General features: G+C 37.0%; 1 protein-coding gene across 5 annotated transcripts in view; it reads right to left on the bottom strand.

Moving 5' to 3' along the window:
* Positions 1-13,588, bottom strand: part of STIM2 (stromal interaction molecule 2) — a 71,800-nt gene that overhangs the window by 14,934 nt on the left and 43,278 nt on the right. For all 5 annotated transcript variants that reach the window (XM_065699389.1, XM_065699422.1, XM_065699405.1 and 2 more), the window contains 3 exons: positions 7,931-8,045; positions 874-985; positions 76-191 (listed from right to left, as the gene is read on the bottom strand). In XM_065699389.1, coding sequence (XP_065555461.1) covers positions 76-191; positions 874-985; positions 7,931-8,045 — 343 coding nt within the window. The remainder of the gene's footprint in view (positions 1-75; positions 192-873; positions 986-7,930; positions 8,046-13,588) is intronic.

The following is a 13,588-nucleotide window of genomic DNA, read 5'->3' on the forward strand; positions in this document are numbered from 1 at the left end:
GAATTCTTACAAACAAGAGATAAGACCAAAAAAAAAAAAGAAAAAAAAAAACTTAAAAAAAAAAAAAATACTAACGGGTGAGAGGTCCAAACAAAACAACATCCAATGCTTTAAGCTGAAGCTTCTGTCTATGGCTCCGGTCAATTATTTTCAAGTGAGAGATCATGAAAGCATGTTCATTTACTGCTATCCTGTTAATGATAAGACAAAATGTTATCTATTCCAGAAGCTATAATCAAAACCAGTCTATGGAAAGAAATACGTCAATAGCATTTCCCACAGTTATATAGGTTATAGTTATGTAATTAGTGTGAGAGATATAGTACAATGACAACAGTGCTATTAAAAAAAGCATATCAGCATATGGCAAAGGAAGAACAACAAATCATTTCCCTATTTATTTCTTTCAGTAATAATCATAAAACAAATCCATCTAGCACAGTTACAGGTAATGGCATATTTGAAGACTTGTTACAACTCTCTAAAATACAATACTCAAATTTAGTAGTTATGCTCAAAAAAGGGGGTTCTACAGGTAGTTTGGGGTATAACCGTACAACAGATTGGAAATTGTTCAAAAGGAAGTTCACTACTGTACAGAATTGTGTCCATCGATAAAAGCTTCAACAGCAAGAAACAAAGCAAAAACAAAATAAGCAGCGTTTATATTTTGAGTTATTTTGGCGGGGGGGGGGGGGTGGGGTGGGGGTGGTGAAGCAAGCAGCCAGCTTTTAAAAACTGCAAGGATGCTACTCTCCCCTTGCATTTGACTGTATCTTGTTTGACTTTAGGCTCACATAGTTGTTCCCACATAAAGACTAAAGCTGCAACCTACAGGGAATTAGCTGAAACTAATCCAGAAGAAACGTTCACCTGGGAAGTGTTGTTCCATTGACATTGCTGTCTCTAAAATTCTTTTCATACTGGGGCAGTTCAACAAATTCTGACAGCCACTGAAGAGTGTCCTCTTGCGTCCAGTTATGAACTGGAAGAAAAAGACAGATGAATTACCTTTAATTTTTGTGAAAATCAATAGCGAGACACAAGACAAGCAGTAGAAAAGCAAGTTACAATCAGCAAGAGGGTTTAGCCAAATATAACTGCAGAAAAATTAGTATTCACATTCACCAAGGTGTTTCTGGCATTTTGCCTTTTTCGTTATGTGCTTCTCAGAGGAAGCTTAGGCAAACTATAAACAGAAAAAGCACAGAACCAATAGAAACATTTCTTTATTAAAAATTCCACACAATCATTTAGTGTTTTGCTTTAGTTTAAATTAGGACAGCATCTTGTGACTTTTATCTGCTTAAACTGCTCTCAGCCCCAATCCTTTTGTCCATGTTACCCCTGCAGAACTAAACACACGTCAGCAGGTGCTGTAGCCATTTGAGACAATGTACCAAGATCTTTCCCAGGATGATGGCTGAAGAACTTGTTTTCACAAAAATCTCCACAGAGGCTCATGCCTATTAACCACAAAATGGGAGCAGACAAGAGAGGAAGAGGGAAGATTGAAAGAAAACAGAGACACAGAAGAAACTTAAGAGGAAAACAGTTAAATCTCTCTCAAGTATGCCCAGAACAGCTGTACTACATAAAATAACATCCCACTAAGAAAAAATATTTAAGCATTTATAGAATAATCGAAAGTTTTCCTGTATAACAACGACAGTTAACATAAGCTTTCCTAGCTACAGAAATACTACACACACAAAAACACCAACCATCACCACAAAAACATTTTTGGCCCTTACAGGCCAGCTGCTACAGCTTACAGCTGCACACTGGCAAAGTTGAAGACAAGTTGTTCACTCCATTTACAAAGTCTGCAAAAGTTTGTCTGCACATGAAAGAAATTGACAGCCTCCTTCTGGACAGATGTGTCTTTGCATGAACAAACACATTTATTTAATCTCCCCCCCAAAACTATTTGCATATGACAATGCTGAGCAGGTATTTCTTGAGAAACCTTACCACAAGGACACGTTCTTAGTTGTGAACTTTGACAATGACCCTTTAGAAACAGCTGCTGAAAGTTTGACAGGTAAGCTGCAGGCAATGGAAAAATTTATGCATTTAAATTCATATTTCAGTTTGCACTGAAATAAGGACTTCTAGGTCTCTTGTCTACATTAGTGTAGCTGAAAAAACTAAGCTTAAACACTTAAAATTTTCATCATTTCCTAGTAACAGAAGACAGAACACATTTCACAAGCCATTAATAGCTTAGGGAAAAAAAAAAATAAACTCACAGTACAAAGCAGGTGTATTCTATCTGTATGAACGGCTACATCTACTTCCCGGAATGCTGCCCCATTTCCTCTTCTTTTGAGCCACAAACTGTTTTCCAGGTATTGATCTTGCAACAGACTTAGTTTTGTCACATTACTCTAAGCTTTCATGCAAAATGTCTGGGGTATATTTGTAAGCAGATCATTTTCACATTACAAAGATTCTTAACTGTTTTGTGAATAAGAAGCAATCAGATTTACAAATCATTCTAAGCATCTCAAAATAGTGGCAAGATCACCCAGAAAGATATCACCTTAATCACCTTGACTGCATTCCCAAAATAGGTTCATATACTGATCCAAAGCAAAAGCATTGTTTTGATGTGACATTAGGGAAAAAAAAAAAAAAAAAGCCTCATGAAAGAGCTACTATACACTACAGATGTTACCACTCACAATGCAGAACATGCAATTTCAGAAGCCACACAACTCACTGAGTTTATAAATTGAGGGGGAGGGGGAAAGGAATAAAAAAAAGTATTGAGAAGTATCAGTTCGGCTGCTAAAAGTATTTTGTTGTCACTCTGTCAAAACTCAGTTTTTTATCATTCAGTAGTAACTATAAACATATAATCATGTAAGAAATGAGGTACTGAAGTTGTTTACCATAGGGCCGATCACATCTGTTCTGCTTAGACTTGTGTGATGTCTTCTTCACACAAAGAAATCTCCCCAGACAAATTATTTGTATTTAGGAAAAAAACACTTTACTATTCATTACATATCACTGTATCAGATACCTCCTTTAGTACAGACACTGCAAAAAGAAGCAACTGAAGTCTATCACAAACTAGAATCAGAACTTTTGGTATATGCTTTGTCCTTTTAAATGGCCACTCACCACTTAAGTGAAGCATAATCAATACCATCAACTCTTCTGGGATTTCAGTCTGAATCTCTGCCCATGCACATATTTCACTAGAAATTCAGATTTACTATGTAAAATAATCCTGCATTAGCAGAATTCCAGTGTCAGTGCCCACAAATCCCCAACTTTTCCAGCTTGAACTGGACCCTAAGCTACCATGTTCTCCCTTTCCTACACCACCACAGTAGAGCCTTGGGAGAATGATGTACATCAGTGAAAACATTCAGAATGTTTTGGAGTTGTTATTTTTTTGTTAATATCTTCTATATGCTATTTATTTGTAAGAAGTATTGCTTGACAATAAGACTGAAGACAGCATACATGTTTATTCTACAACAGTACTGAGAAGCAAACCAGTCTTTCTTCAGTAGAAGCCTACCAAAACATGACAAAAGTGACACACACCAGGTGTACTGAAAAGTGAGCAGGTCAGCTGAAACTTATCTCAATCAGCACTGACAATTAGAACGTGCCAGCTCCTACTAATTAGCTGAGGTTGTAACTTTTCCTTATTTTAATCACCAGAAAATAACACAGTGCTTCAGTGGAGAAGCATCTGACAGTTACGGTAACTTAAAGCATATAGCATTAGACAGCAATCATAACATCCTTCCCTCTCACACCTGTTTTGTAAATAGATATCCTGGGAGAGAGGATGTCAGCAACATGCCTTGGGCAGTTGGGTGTAGAAGCCACAGTGTTTACACCCTGGTGCAGCACTCAGTATCTAGACTTGCATAAACTGTTTTCTATTTCAGATTACAACTTTAGATTGATTTTTAGTTTGGTTGGTTTTGTTTTACTTTGGTGGGGTTTTTCTTCATTTGGTTTGGGTTTTTGTTCTGTCTGGTTCGTTGGTTTGGTTCGGTTTTTAACTGCTCTAACAACACGTCTGAAGGTGAAGACAGCAAAAGTAGCTTCAAACTTGCCCTACATGAATGTTGCTCCCTGCTAATCCATGTTAATGACCAACTAGAAGATCAGGCTATATTTTTTTCATGTTAAATTTATCATGCAGCACAGTGCTTCTGGGCAGGCAGTCATGAAGAAAAACAAGGTTATAGTGTCAGCCTCAGTACTCCTATGGGCTTCCTACTCTAAAAATCAGGTTACATTCAAAAAGTGTTTCATAGCAAGAAGTGGATGACAGCCATCTATTAGGCTTAAAGTTGAGAACAGGCTGACCAGGCAACATAGAAAAACATGAGCTTGCTCTATATCAAGCACACAGAAGGATTCAAAAGTTAGGTCTGTTTTAGCAGGACTTCAGCAGCAACATCAGCATGAAATATGCTGCCACCAGTAGGATTTTAAACAGCATAAAAAAGCAAGAGAGGTGTGGCCCTAACTATCTTTTTAACAGTTGAACATTACAACTCCTGTAGGAGCCTGTCATCAGTACTGTGCTGGCCCTGCTTGGAACAGGACACAGCATTAGGTAATTCACCCTTAGCCAAGCCCTGCCTGCATGCATTTCCAGTCTCCAGATATTTAAAACATGAGACAGCAATGATTAACAAAGTGCAAGGCAACCACAACATCTTTGTGGTATGCATTTTAGTCCCAGTTGCTGCAAGAACCACTTGTGCACTCAATACAACAGGTGATCACACATACAAACGTATAGGCAAATATGCTATAATGTTAAAGAAAAACTACTTTTCAAGGCAGTTTGCAAAAAACTAGGTTTTGGTGGTACTCAAATTAGTCTGACAAACTTTTCATGAGCCCCAGAACTGACCACTGAAGTTTCACTTTGCTACAAAATCAAATCCAAGGGACAACGCTACATCACCAAGAATGCGGCACCCTACCTATTCACTAAGACAGTTCAGGAAACTACCCAGCTGCCTTCAGTGGTGATATAGCTGCCTCATGTTGATATTATGGACCCCCTTGCAATTGAGACTAAATACCCACACACATCTCTTCAGACAGCAAATTCATATGATCTTAGCCTATTGGGGGGGAAGGGGGGAGTGGGGGAAAGAGCAGACACCCTTAAGACACAGAACTTTCAAAAATCATTGTAAAAAAATTGTATTCGACATTAAAACAAATGTTCATCTGCCCCCTTTGCTGCACTCACACCTATCACCTCTTCAAGGTGCTTATAGGAACAAATAGAAGATTCACCTTTAACCCAACAATAACGACGAAGCTTCATACTTTAGAACAGCTGAAAGACTTTGTATATGTATAAATACTGCTTAGACAGAAAAAGTCAAAGCAAATTCCATACCACAAGCACATACTAGCATTTACATTCAAAGAACAGTCACACAATAACAGAAGTCAGAGGACTATCAGAAAGCAGTGCTTTCTGGGCTTTAAACAGCTACGCTATTTTCCTAGTCATTCCTCTAAATAGAGCTCTCTGCACATTATGAGACTAAAAAAATTCAGTAGTCATGGAAAGCACAAGTAACATGAGCTAGTTTAAACTGACAACCTTGCATTGTACTGAAGGACCAATTGAAATTGTGTGGAAACACAATAGGCTAGATGCTGATTTAAGATATGATGCTATTCCTTCCATGCAAGTAAAACCAACAGCAGCCTTGAAATTCCTTTAATTTGTATCAATACAGACTATGCCTTAAGGAATCTGCAGCAGATGGGAATTACCAAAAACCTGCCCAGTGCCACAAATATTAAAAAGCTGGTTTTTTTATTGTATTAGATATTTTTTAAAGCTTTGACTGGAGCCAATTCTCAGGGTTCTATTCACTGCATATTTTTCAAGCAATTACTCAAAAATAATCCTTTTTTCTTAATCCTAAAAGGCAACACCAAACAGCAACAGCAAACTTACTATACCATAAACTGTATTTTCACTTTCTACCCTCAAATCTTATGTCTCACATCACCAATATCTTAAACAGCAAACAACTTTAAGCAATTTGCCAAATACTTACACATGTACATAAAGCTATATGGAAAATAATCAACAATTTTGCTCAGGATAAACTAAGCAGCAATAGATCCAGAAGATGCTTCTGCATAAGTACTAATGCTCACTGTCCAGGGTACTATTTACAGCTTGTAATTCTCACAACAGATACCTCAACAGACTACTTAAGAGTTTCAAATTACTGATACCATCATTTACACTACCTTCCACCTTCTTGTTTAGTGCTGTCAAATTACACTGGTACTATAAACTAGCAACACATAAACTAACAAACCAAAATTCCTAAAAACAGCTAGAAAGGAAAAACAGAATTTTCCATGTTACCTAATATTAAATGAAAGTAGTTTGCCATTTGAGGGGCTTCAGGCTTTCTAATAGTCACCAGGTCACTGTTAGCACTGCTTGGTAATCTCATTCTAAGATGATAATTAAAGGGGTAACGGGTTAAAACTTAAACAGGGGAAGTTTAGATTGGATATAAGGAGGAAATTCTTTCCTGTTAGGGTGGTGAGACACTGGAATCGGTTGCCCAGGGAGGTTGTGAGTGCTCCATCCCTGGCAGTGTTCAAGGCCAGGCTGGATGAAGCCTTGGGTGGGATGGTTTAGTGTGAGGTGTCCCTGCCCATGGCAGGGGGGCTGGAACTAGATGATCTTGAGGTCCTTTCCAACCCTAACTATTCTATGATTCTAAGAGCCTCCCTGTGGTGCAACTTCAGTTTCCTCAACAGCATGCACAGTAAGGCCATTATAAGCAGGCACAGTAAGACCAGACATTCCTCTCAAAATCTTGTATGTCTTACTCACACTGCTCACTACATTCAAGAAACCTGGAACAAAGACATACACAGTAGACAAATTAGATACTTCTGATACTGTTATAGCCTACATTTTTGAAGAGTTACTCTAAGTTAGACAAACAATTGTAGGGAAATAATTTTCTCTGATAATTTAGTTGCAATACTTTCACTGAACAAGATCTTCAGTAAGTATCTGCAGAATATTTGAAGAGATGAGGATAGAAATCACTGGTTAAAATTTAGATATTTACTACAGAGCGAATAGTTAACCAATGAATTACCTCAGACTGCATTTAAATGACTTCCTACATAGGATGAACCAGTGCAGTGTTCCTAGTTTCATTTCTCCTTTAGCTTTCTTACTTTAAGCTGTTTGACTAATACCAGATCTCTGTATGCTACAATACATTCTGGACCCCTGGAAGTTTCTTTTTAGTAGGTACATCATGGGCCATATTTGGCAGTGAACAGTGTACTGCTCATTTACTACCGTCTTTTGATATTTGGAATATTTGGCTGTTTTTACATTTTTTCATTCAAATCAAACTGGGGAGGGATGGTAGTGTTCGGTTATCAGTCCATTTTCCTATATTCCACATTTGAAAATATTTCCCAAAATGCTTTGACTAAGAATTCTAATTCTTTGTAGCCCAAAGAACAGTTATATCTAAATCGAAACACACTGGACTTTCCATTCAATACAATATATCATTGATGTTTTAAAATAGCTTGACTGACAACCCTAAGGCTTACTAAATTAAAAATGTGTTTATATGGAATTCAGTGCCTGCAACGGTCACCTTCATCATACAGATGGGGGTGTAAGATAGCTTAGTTTATTTACAGCACACACAGCACATCAAGAAAAAATTAATACTAGCTGGACTGAATGAGTTTTTAAGTCAGGTTTACATAGATCTATAAGTAACAGTACCAAAACAGATTCATGAAGATGCTTTAAAAAGGTCATCCATTTACTATTCTAAACTACTTCGTGGAAAAATCATTGAATTATGTCTATTTCAATAACCACCAAAATCTTTAGCTATTCTTTACCAACCTTCAGATGTCTTCCAGCGTTTCCACAGATCCTCAATGGTGATATGTTTGTCTTCTCTATGCAGGTGACTATGTTTATTAGAGGCATCCTTGTATTGCATATCTTCTCTTAGAAACTGAAGGAAAAGGAAAATATCTTAAATATCAAAACAACAGAACTACAAGGAAATCAGGCAGAGGAGAATCTTTAGGAGCTCTTCCCCATGCAAGGAGCACACAATTCATATAAGTTGACCACATCAAGGACTCAGAAATCAAGTTAAACACCCTTACAGGGATTCATTTTCACAATGACTAAATCCTAGAAAAAACAGGAATTACTAGTACACTACGTTTAGCATTATTAGTATGCCTTACATTTACAGTGATTACAAGAATGCACCACACAAGTCATACTACATACTTCTCTATTCTCAACATATTTAACCAACTTCATATATCTGAAGACCATTTAAGATCTGAAAATGTACCAGTCCTTTATAAAGGAGTAATACTTGAACCCTTCAATACTAGATAAAGCAACTGCTTGAGGTATGAAAGAAAAGTGGTGACTAAATATTAATAAAGTCTTCTGATTAAACAACAAAAATTTTAACTTGTTTCATCAAATTAAGAAACAGAAGTCCATCTTAGGGCAAATTTTCTTCTTGCTAACCATTCCTCAGTGGTTACACGCCTAGTGTAGAAGCATTAAACAGAGCTGTTTCATTCTCAGTAATTAACAGGAAGCCTATGTCAAAATATCACTTTTTTGCCTTTCAGTAAAAAAAGGAAAATAAGATGACAAAAAGGAATAGCCTGGAATCTCATCATATATAGCACTGTTGTATCAGTATTTCACAAGTCACTACAAACAGGATCTCCAAATACATACAAGGAGGGGAAAAAAAAAAAAAAAAAAAAAAAAGAGCATTGAACTGTAAAAACCCCATTTTGTTTTTATTTCATGCAGGCCTAGAAAAGTTGAAATCCTGGTTAGCAAACCACCTCTCATTAATAGTGGAAAACTACCATATATATCAGTCCCTAAAAGCACACCATGAGCAATGTCTGTGGGTGGAGACCTTAATATTAGTACCAGAAAGCTAACATGGGAGCTAAGTCATCTTCCACAGCAGATTGCTTGTTTTCTTAATTTCCTGAAGATTTAAGCTGCTCAGACAGGAACAGATATAGGCAGTCATGACACTAACTCAAAAACCAGCTTTTTATGTGGCTGGTCATATGTCATCATCACCACTTCAAGCAGATGTGAGAAAGAAAGCCAACCTAGTGATGCACTGCAGAAGACCTGCACCTAAAATTTAGTCTTGCTTTATCTGCAAAGCATCCTGTACAGACCCCATTTCTAACAAATTGAGAGACTTAGACACTCAAAAAACTGAAAAGTAGTTAGTTGTAAACCATAATATTAACTCTTAATTAAAGGAGGCAGTATATGGTAGTAGAAATATGCAAGAAAAGAAATTCTCCTTATTAAAAACTTCAATCCTACTTTTAAGGGAATCTAAACACATGGGAAGGGATTCAAGTTTCTCCTCTAACTGCTAGACTTGGAAAAGTACTATTTGCCTTCCCTAATCCAGTCAAAGTCCTATGTGTCTTTTGGTTTCAGGTTGAATGCGAACCCTCTCTCACTCATCTATCACTTCAAAACTTGTCAGACATTAGCTTTCTAAAGCCTTTTGATTCCTAAAATATTTCCATTTAGCCCATACAAATTGCATGGTATTTTAAACTCCTCTTCCCTACATATATGAGAGAGGCATAAATACAGGTATTTATAGATACATAGAGATACATATATACATGAGAAATACAGGAGCAATATCTGAAATATATGAAAACAAATGAAAATAGCAGCCTGTTAGAGCAATTACAGAACTTCTGAAACACCATGGACCAGCAACTGTAAAAAAGTACAATAACCACAGAAAAGGACTGACTGCTGTAGCTACATGCAAGCGTAAAAATACTCTTGCATATTCCATCATCCAAGTATGAACTCCAAGTACTTCCCCAAATAGTACAGCTACCATGAAGCTCGCAATTTCCATAGCTAACATGCAACCAAAGCTGGATTACCTTATTGGCTCCCACTTAATTTTTATGAAAGGCTAAATAGAAGAAAAGGAACCAAACAATAGGAAAACAAAAAATCATCTTATTCACTAATGTCTCTAAAACTTTCCAGATTCAAGTACAGTCTCACAGCTGGACCAGCAGGAAAGAACTGATGTTTGCCCACCTCACCTTTTTCCTTCACACTGTAAGTACCTGCTGTCAACTACCATTCCCCGCATGCCTTTTGGGGAACAATGTACTAAAACAACAGTAAAAAATACATTATAGTGCCCTCCCTGTAAAAGCTATCTCACTTCTTATCGGGGTTAAGGTACATGTTAACACTCTTCAGCCTTCTAGTGACTGGCGATGCACTGCCCTTGGAGACTTCAAATGTCAGGTGTGGACATTCATTTTAAAAACAAACACTGTAGGCAATCAAGTTTCTGAAGAGGAACAGAATGAGATATATGCTACACTTAAAAGGTTTCAGCAGATTTTGCACCTCCTCTGCTAAAAGTCACTTCAGATCAGTTTTGTTCTTAATAAATAAACTTGCTTCTATCTTTACTGCTAGTTGTCATAAAAAGCTATAAAATATTTGAGGACAAGAACATCTGAACAGTTGCACGTGCTGTCAAGTAAAATCTGAATTGCTGTTAACAATACTACATACAGGAATAAAGAAGATTCCAACTGATATACTAAAAAAAACTTCAAGGTGTAATGACTCACGCCAAAGCACTAAAAGGTACTACAAGAAATCATTCTGATTTTCAAAATGGGACAGGAATAGGTTACCTTGGCACCCAGATAAGAAATATAAACAACAGTTTGTGGAAAACCTGCAGCATTTCATGTCATTCTGCTACAGAGCCCGCAGAGGGAGCAAGAGTTAACGTATGAATTCATATTCTCAATACAGTGCTAGAGCACAACCTGCTACAGGGTCGGGGAGGGAGGAATAAAAACCCCACTTTCAAATTTCATCACAAATACAGAAACAAATCCAAGTCCAAAACACAAGACTTCCTGGGGGAATAGGACAACAGTGGAAAAGATCTGGTTTATACTGAGAGGCTACTTAGAATATTTGACTAAGTTCCTTTTTTAGAAAGGGGCTGTCAACACACAAACTTGTAAACCACTTGCATTTAGTAATCAGTAGGCAGCTGCTCCTCAGGGGGAGAGATTATGCACTTGTGAGAATTTCTTCAGGGAAAGAAAGAAGCTCCTTTTCTGTTCAATGCTACCCATATTGGTCCCAGATCCTGTGAGAATAATCACGGTAACTTTCTCAGTGATGTTCTCTAATACCAGATAGTCACAACAGTAGTTACAGTGTGCACAGCTGGAAAGAGGACATCATGTTTCAAAGAATGAATGCATTTATTAATGACATGAAACATCACTCTTCTGTTTTTAAGATCTTTGTTTCATAACTGGCCTGATACAGAAGTGCTCCTCTAAGAAAAGGCATTGTTTCCTAAACTGAAGAAAGCCATAAAAAGAGGATTTTTCTGTTCTTTGTCATGGCAGCTAATCTCTCTTCTGTTGCCCTGGTCATTAAGTACACAAAGAAAAGGTTAGGAAAATAACTTTAAATTTTGAGGTTAAAAGAATAAGCTTTAAAAAGAAAAATATTTTAAAATTATCTTAGCCAACATAATTACTCAAGAGGGAGAAGGCCATTTAAGACTACAAAGTTGAAACAAAAAAAGCAGCAGATAAGATACCTAAAAGCAGTGTGAAACAAAACAAACAAACAAACAAACAAATTTTGTCAAAATAGATACTTCAAAAACAAGTAAAGCGTAAAAAAACCCATCACACCTAGGCTCAAAACTGGAGCTTTGATTCCAGAAGTACCATTACAACCATGCTTCTACAAAGATTCACATCCCAAAGCCTGAGGTTCAGCAATGCAAAAGGTAGAGAGGACAATTTCTCCCCCCTGGAAGGAACAAAACTTGTGGAGTCTTGGGAAAGAGTTACGAAGTCAGGTAGCTACACAACTACCTTTCTTCCTCTTCAGGGAGCTTTTAGTACCATAACATTCACCAAAATCCAGTCAACTCAACCAAAAACTAACCTGAACTAAGAGCCACCATAAAAAGAATAATAATACATTCCAATACCAGTTTGACATGGAGAACATTAAGGTCACATGCAATAACACAAAAAGTTCACATATGTTAAAATACAGAAGTTGCAAGAGATGCCTGGTCCTTGAAGAGCAAATGAATAATTGCATTCTTTTGCAATTGCCAGTGGAAAAGTAAAAGTAACTACACTCACTAACTGCAGAAGGAAGCACTCATGCTATGTTTACATTTTGTTCTGTGTGAAAGCTCAAGTTCATGAATTTCAGTTTCATCAACTTAAAATATACTCTTTAAATGATAAGTCCACTTTAAGAACAGTCAGTAAAATCTCCTGGCTATGTATCACTGTCTTCCTTGAGTATTTATACCTTAAACAGTGTTATGTCCTTCAGTTTTATTCCTTTAAAAGAAACCCTGCAAAAGTTACAACTTCGATTTCCCTGTAATCCTACTTTCAGGTACAGACGGTCACTGTTAGCCTCTTAATACATTCCGTCTCATTCTTCTGCTACCAAACTGCTATCACAGTGTCACACTTATTGGCAAGTATGCTTCTAAAAGGCAATATACAATGATTCAGGTATGACAGCATTCTCAACTGCCTACTCTTTAGAAATGGCTTCTAACAATATTACACAGTAAAATAAAATGTATTTAAGCATAATAAAAAAAAAAAAATCACTAGAAAAAGTTAGGACAATGTGTTACCACGTTGCCAAAATGTTACAAAGTGTTACCAAGTACATTTTAAGTAATCTACAAATTCTGTTAAAGAAAAAAATACTGCCGCTCAAAACAAAATTGTAGCTATTCTATTGCAAACTAAACTTCACAACCTCTTCAAAGAATTTCCGGGGTCATTTCATTGTAGCAGGACTAAACACCTGCAGTGTTACACAAATAGGTACAGACAGCTACATATTCTAAAAGCTAAAGTACTTCCAAGGAGGTAAAGGTCTGAAGTAGGTCTGATCCAAATCACATTGCAACAAGTTTCTATGCAACCGTACCCATGATAACACACACTGCCTCCCTACAGGACACCTTAGCACAGGCATAGCCACAGACTAACATGATTGTGACGTTTGCAGACAAAACCCGGCTCTGAAAAAATCCAGAAAGTGCAGACATGCTCCAAGTTGCTTACAAAACTTCAGGAGACAAACTGAGTTACAAAATCCAGTGGGGGAAAAAAAAAAAAAAACCCAAACAAACCACAAAGAGCAACAAAAAACATAAACCAGAAAACAACCAACTAAGCAAAAAAAAAAAAAACAAAAAAAAAAAAACAAACAAAAAAAAAAGAAACAAACATCCTCTACTAACAGATCTACAACCAATTATGGGAATCAATGTAACCCAACAGTTCTTGGGGAAAAAGGTTTGCTACCCTGGTTAGGAAGTTAACACACTGAGCAGCCACCCCAGTTTTATGCAAAACAGGTGTGTTCAGTTTCCAAACCACTGCAGCTGGTATTTCTCTACATGCA

Source organism: Lathamus discolor, chromosome 1, assembly GCF_037157495.1.
Source record: "Lathamus discolor isolate bLatDis1 chromosome 1, bLatDis1.hap1, whole genome shotgun sequence".
NCBI lineage: Eukaryota > Metazoa > Chordata > Aves > Psittaciformes > Psittacidae > Lathamus > Lathamus discolor.